This window comes from Dromiciops gliroides, chromosome 4 (genome assembly GCF_019393635.1).
Source record: "Dromiciops gliroides isolate mDroGli1 chromosome 4, mDroGli1.pri, whole genome shotgun sequence".
NCBI lineage: Eukaryota > Metazoa > Chordata > Mammalia > Microbiotheria > Microbiotheriidae > Dromiciops > Dromiciops gliroides.
Genome location: NC_057864.1, coordinates 482,264,001 through 482,270,835, shown reverse-complemented (window position 1 = coordinate 482,270,835; position 6,835 = coordinate 482,264,001). Strand labels below are relative to the sequence as shown.

Genomic DNA, 6,835 nt, shown 5'->3' with positions numbered 1-6,835 from the left:
TACTCTGTCCCGAAGGACGCTCAAGCTTGGCGTGTCCAAAACAGAACTCGTTTGCTCCAAAATGTCTTTCTAGCTTTCATCACCCACACCCAGGCGCTCTCACACACTGTGTGTGTCTATCAGCTGTCAAACCAAGTAGTTGCTTTCTTGATAGTATTTCTTGTACACCAGCCGAGTTCAAACCTTTATTATTGCTGGAGCCTTCCAGTTGGTCTATCTCAAGCCTCTCTGCATTCCATCTCAACTGTCATGACTTTCCTAAAACCTTGGTCTGACCGTGTCCTATTGTTCTTTGGATCAGTCATGCCCACCTCTTCCACGGCCCTGTGGACTATCTGCCCATAGGCTTTCCTTGGCAAAGATACTGGAGAAGCTTGTCATTTCCTTCTCCAGTAGTCCAGCATCTGAGGCTGGATCAGCTCTTCCAGATTCCAGTCCCAGTGCTCAATGCCCCAGTCCTCCAGCTTTCTCCCTTTTACCTCCAGGATCAAACAGACATCTTGTGTTTCACAACCCACCCTTTCCTACTTTTCCATTCTCATTCCCCTCTCTTTACACTACAGTCCAGAAATACTGGCCTATTTGCAAGTGCTTTCACAGGAAATCCCCCCTCCATTTTCCTCACCTTCACATGCTAACCAGCTCGGCTTAAGCCCCACCACTGCAGCTACTGGTGTCATTCCCCAAGATCGGCTTCCATGCATCTACTCTGTATTTTATTCCATATGTCCTAATTTACCTATGTCTTCCCTATTAGAATGTAAGCTCCTTGAGGGCAAGGACTGTTGGTTTTTCTATGATCACCAGCACCTCCCATGAGTGCCTGGCACATAGTAAGCACTTAATAAATAAATTGTTGTTAACGGATTGATCTGTGTGTTTTGCTTCAACCAAACGACACCGGCTGTGGTTCCTTGAGCCCATTCGACTTTTTCTACCTTCATGCCAGCTCCCATGCCTGGATGTGCTTGCTCCCCATCTTTACCTGTTCAAGGCTGACCTCTTAGGTGCTACTTACTTCCCCTGTCATGACTGGACGCTCCCTGGATCTGTGATCCAGGATGGCTATTCCCTTCTATTGGGGGTATAGGCTTCACTTCCTTCCCACTTTCCCAGCAACCTCCTTGTTGTCATGGGTCCTCTCTCTCCACTCCCAGTTTTGGAAACAGTCAAATCAACTCTCATTTTTTGTAGATCTCCTCGGATGTGCACTAGAGGGGTGGCAGGATCCGAGGAAAGAAGGCTGGGGGAGGGGAGGGCATTCAAAAGAGGTTTGCAAATTGGCCGTGGCAATAGACAACTGAAAGGCAGATTTGAGAACCCTCAGCGTAGAGATGGATATTGGTGGGAGGTGAGAGTGGATGAGAGGCCCCCTTTTTCATGTCTACATGCTCCCGAAGGGGAGAACTTGTGTTCTACACTCCTGGGTGCCACACACCAGCAGTGTGCTTTCCACCTAACATAACACATCTTCAGCCTTTTCTTGGGAAGTTAAAGATCATAGCCGAGTTATTTTTCCTGAGTGTTAATCTTAAAACAATGTTATTTTGTCCTCTCCTGTCCCTTCCTCCCCAGAAACAGCCCACCCTCCCCATATATCCTCCACCCCAAACCCCCAGCTCTGCCTCCCAAGGTTCCCTGGGGTCAGGGTACTGTGACCTCCATCCTGGGAGTTTCCCAGCCCCATAGATCCTCTGGGAAGAATCCCTTGGCTAAAGGCAGGCTGAAAATAAACGAGATCGTGACTAAGTCAGGCTCTTGTTAGCTGGATATATTTCTTTTTTCTTTTTTTGCTTGTTTTTTGTTCTTTTTTTGTTTTTTGTTTTTTTCACAGAACACTGTTTGCAGTAGAGGAAACTGGCATTGCAGTCTGTTGGCACATTGGCAATTTCACATAAACCAGTAACATGTTCATCCTTTTAGCACAGAAAATCCTAATGGCCCGTACCCTATTAACACACTCAGGACATTGCTAATCCTTTCCCTGTTTTTTTAATAATTTTTTTTTCAATAAAACATTTTCAAGGTCTGCCCTAAAGAAGGCCACCGACTCTCAGATAGCCAAGGACAGTTGAGAATGGTTGGCGCACACCTGGATGGCACCTCCTAGATGGCGGCTGACTTTTTTTTTTTTCCAACTTGATTTTATTAAAAAAATAAAAAAAATGCTCCAACTCTCAGTTTACAAGGCATACAAAATCTCTAAAAGGGAAACAGGAGACCAAGGTGCTGAGGTACAAAAACACCTGAGGTAGTTTTTGTTGTGGTTGACTTTCCTTTAAAACTGTTTTTGTTTTTTCAATTTGCAATTTTTATGCCCTGGGCCAACAACCTCTGGCAATTTTCTGGTTTTGTTTTAGAAAGGAAATGCCTTCCTCATCCGAAACAGATAAAAGTTGTTCTTTTTTCGGAGGGGGATTTTTTTCTTTTTGAATATTGATGGAATAAGTACCATTGAGATTGTTTCCTTTCCTATCCAATCACCTAAATGGAAGTTTCTTTTCTGTGAAGTGTTGCTCTGAGCACTGCTTTGCCTGGGGGTGTGGAGAGAGGAGAGAAGGAAGAAAGGAAGGAGGGCAAGAAAAACTAGGGCAGAGAGAAGGAGGAAGAGACAATTATAAGGCCGTATGCAAAACCAGTTTAGAACCTGTGAAGCAAAAAAAAAAAAGGAAAGGCTATGTGAGCTGTGTACAGATGAAGGGAGACAGAGATTCCTCTGGTCAAAGACAGTATCCCTTCTGTTGGCACACACAGGTGATCTCCAACTGCATGGTGCTGTTAGTATCTCCCCAGCCCCAGCCCTCCCCCTCCTCAAGTTTGGTGCTGGCTGTTTCTAAAGCTGCTTCTACCCCTTTAGTTCTCCCAGTGGGTGGCTTCAAACTCTAGAAAAGCCTGCTTTCTCTTCCAAAGGAAATTACAAAATTAATCATTTGTTTTTAAATGGGAGTTAGTCGAGTTACCGATATATATAATTTCTACAATATATTAATGCTGTAGATACACCTGGTCGCACATGTGATGGAACTTCTTGACCCCTTGTGCATGTATGTACAGAACCAAATCTTGTTCTTCCAATTTAGCTTTGTTTTGAACACGTCCACCTATGTTAGTCCAACGTAAGGGATAGAGTCGTGGGAGTTAGGTTATATGGGTAATGGGGGTGTTGTCATCGGGGAAGCCTGCAGAAACCCTGGGGGCAGGTGGTCCAGGTCTCTGCCTGGTATGTGTTTGCGTATGTGTGTGTGCGCATGTGTGTGTGCATGTGCTGGGGGGGGGGGGGAGGATGAAAGGGGTGCTCAGGCACACCTGGTCCAGCCTCTGGATGATCATGTGCTCCTGGATCCCACCTTATCCCCGGGGCCACCTAGCCATGGGATGCAAGCTTTCTCAAGGTTTCTGCAGAGTCCCAGCCTTGGGCAGCCTCCTTATTTGTCAGGATGGTCTTTGGTTTGCTCCCCGATCTGTCTGTGTTTGGTCTTGGTCTGTCCGGCATGGAAAGGGCTACATTCATCTGTTGTGACTTTGCTGGCCTGCACCCGAGGCAGCCTCTCACTTGGTGCGCTGCTGCTGCTGCTGCTGCTGCTGCTGAGGTGGTGAGGGCCCGGCTCCCTGAGGATGCTTCTGCTCCTGCTGCTTCACCTGCTGGACAATCTCCCTGATCTTGCGCTGGGCCGTCTGCAGCCAGGGAGAGAGAGGGAGAGGCAGGGACCAAGGCAGGAGAGGGAGATGCACCCATAGGGAGGACAGAGGAGGAGGGAAAGGCACGATTGGAGAGAGGAGAGGCAGAGCAGAAAGGTGAGCAGAGGGGATGGGCAGAGAAAGAAGGATGCAGAGGGAGGAACAAGAGGAGGTTAACAGAAGGGCAGGGGAAGGAAGCCAAGAGAGGAAGCATGACAGGAAGGAGGGAGAGGCAGAGACAGGTCAGAGGAAGGAGACAGCAAAGGTGGAGGGAAGGCAGGAGATGGAGGGGGAGATGAAGAGGAGCGAGGAAGCGGAGGCACAGGAAGAGAAAAAGAAACAAAGGGAGAGGAGAACCAGACTTTGAGTCCATGTGTAGCTGGAGCCCCAACAGCAGCATCTGGGACTCGCTCTAGATGAGCTTGTAGCTAAGCTCACACAGGGACAGTACCAAGGGCGGGGGCACCCAGGCAGGCTCAGGGCATCGGCTGATGCACCAACCAGAAGGAGCAGAGTGAGGACGAGCCGAATCCACTCCCGGCCTGCCATCCTTGCTCTTCTTTGGACCTTCTAGAGAGCAAGTGAGTAAGGAAGGAAGCCCAAGGTGGGGGCCTCTCTCCAAGGCAAAGGGCAGGGCCACACAACAGCTTGGGAATGCCCAGTACCCATGGGGAGCACAGGGCCAGGGAGGCCCCCTTGAGAAGAGCCAGGCCAGGGGGAAGGGGAGCTGGGTACCATGATGGACAGAGAGGATGAAGGAGGACTGCGGTCATTTCCTGCCCTGCTCTGGGAGATGGGGAAGACCATCCAAGGATCACAGGATCCTAGGTTAGGAGTTAAGAGGGACCTCAGGGGCCATCTAGCCCAATGTTCTCATTTGTGCAGAGGGGGAAACTGAGGCTCCAGTGAGAAAGGACTTTGGCAAGATCATACAGATACTGAAGGGGCAGCTAGGTGGTGCAGTGGATAGAGCACCGGCCCTGGATTCAGGAGGACCCGAGTTCAAATCTGACCTCAGACACTTAACAATTACTAGCTGTGTGACCCTGGGCAAGTCACTTAACCCCAATTGCCTCACCAAAAAAAAAAAAAAGATCATACAGATACCGTGGGAGAGAAAGGAGAGAAGAAATAGGGACCCAGAAGGGAGCTCAGAGAGCATTTAGTCCTATTTCCACACAGAGGCTGAGGCCACCTCCCACTGCCCAGTTGAGTCTGGGAGAGCTGGTGAGTCAGCTGTTGTCACACACTTTGATGCCTTAGAGGGAGGTCAATGGGGGATGGAGCTGGAGGCAAGTAGAGGGAAGAGGCATTCAAGAGGCAAGAAGTGACCTCAGGCTCCCTCCTTTTACAGCTGGAGAAACTGAGGCCCACGAATGTTAAAAGATTTGCCCAAGGTCACAGGTAATCACAGAGACAGGCTCAATGACCAGGTGTTCACTAAGCACCCTTTTCATGCCCGGAAATCCCCAAAGAAGACAAAACCAAGGGTTTCTCACATTTGGCTGCTCACGGTGTGACTGCAGTGCTTAGCAATTAAAGTAGACAACTTGATCAGAGCACCCTAGTCTGAGATCTGGGAGGGGTCTCTGAGGTCCTCCCGTTTACCAGAGATGAAGAAACTGAGGCCTGAGAGGGGGGAGATGACTTCCCAAAGGCCACACGTGTCAAGCAGGATGTAAACTAAGGTCGTCTGACCTTATTGTTTATTATTTATTTATTATTATTATTATTATTGGAAAATACAGCTATCTGGGCTTGCCCTTGCCCCTGAGTACAAGAGAGCTAGACTTCCAAGCAGCAGTGAAGGCTGGCCCCGAGGCCTCTGCAGGCCTGGGGAGAGGAGAGTGCAGCTTGGCCTTTTGCATGGGCTTGCAACTACTGAATTCACTCAAATGTTTTGTTTTATCCTTCCCTGATTTCCCCATGGATCCCTTTAAGAGGTACATAAGGTGGGAGTTCCTATGAGATGCATGGTGAGGGACACAACGAATGAGGCCAGGGGGGCTTTGCCCTGGCCACTGCCTTGCCAAGGACAAAGGGATAACCTTGACCGATCAATCAAGCAAATGTAGAGAGAACATCCACCAGATGCTGGCAGTGAGTCTGGGGAATCTGAAGGCAAGAGGCCTCCAGGCCCCACTGACTGCCATGATGGGATCACTCAAAAGCTTGGATAGAAGGTTAAAAGAATTGAGGAAGCCAAACCACAGGTACCTGACTGGCAAAGAAGTGGCCAATGATCTTGACAATCACTTCTTCATTCTCATCCGGCGTCTGGTCTCGGGGCACGATGACCTCTGCACTAGTTAAGTTCTGCAATTCATTCACCTGGGTGAGTTGCAGGGCGGAGAGGACAGAAAGGAAGTGGGAAGTACAAAAAAAAGTTTCTTTAAATCAGAAGACAGCTGGAGTTGTTTTTTCTAGCAAAAGGCTTTGGTAGGGAAAGTGGCTGGAGGGATGACAGTAGCGGTAGCAAAAGAGGGTTACAGGGAGCTGACAGGCAAGGAGAGGTATTCCTTTCCTCTTCCCACCAGCCCATCCTTAGCCCCATTTCCCTTCTCTGGACCTTAGTTTCCCCTTCTAAAAACGTAGTGGGGCGGCTAGGTGGCACAGTGGATAAAGCATTGGCCTTGGGTTTAGGAGTACCTGATTTCAAATCCGGCCTCAGACACTTGACACTTACTAGCTGTGTGACCTTGGGCAAGTCACTTAACCCCAACTGCCCCGCAATAAAATAAAATAAAATAACAATACAACCTAAGAAAAATACAATTTAAAAAAACCATGTAGAGATTGAACAAGAGGCCCTCCAGCTCTAGAGTCATGTCCCTACAGCCCCCTGAACTATTTTCATCTGGACATCCATCTCACCAGTCCCGCCCTGCTAGCTTCCACGACAATGCATGCGGAGACTACATCCTCAACTGTGAGGTGCTAGAGGTACCAGATGGACCTGTCATTGCTATGACATTTCCATTTCCAGCCACGAAGGGTTTTCAAGTTTGGTACAGAACCTGTGTGGTCACAGGGCACACTTTTTGCACTCCATCGGCTCACTGCTGTGACACCCCATCGGTTCCCCTAGGCCAAGGGAAAGGGGAGAGCCCCCTGCCAGGCCAATCTGGAGAATTCAATGAAAATACAAGGCTTGAAA

At 48.9% G+C, this 6,835-nt stretch overlaps 1 protein-coding gene across 1 annotated transcript in view; it reads right to left on the bottom strand.

Annotated features, from left to right (window-relative positions):
- Positions 1-1,756: 1,756 nt before the first annotated feature.
- IGF2BP2 (insulin like growth factor 2 mRNA binding protein 2) overlaps positions 1,757-6,835 on the bottom strand; it is a 127,255-nt gene continuing 122,176 nt past the window's right edge. The window contains 2 exon segments of the mRNA XM_044003625.1: positions 1,757-3,675; positions 5,896-6,009. Of these exon segments, the coding sequence (XP_043859560.1) occupies positions 3,550-3,675; positions 5,896-6,009 (240 nt within the window). The 3' untranslated portion in view covers positions 1,757-3,549.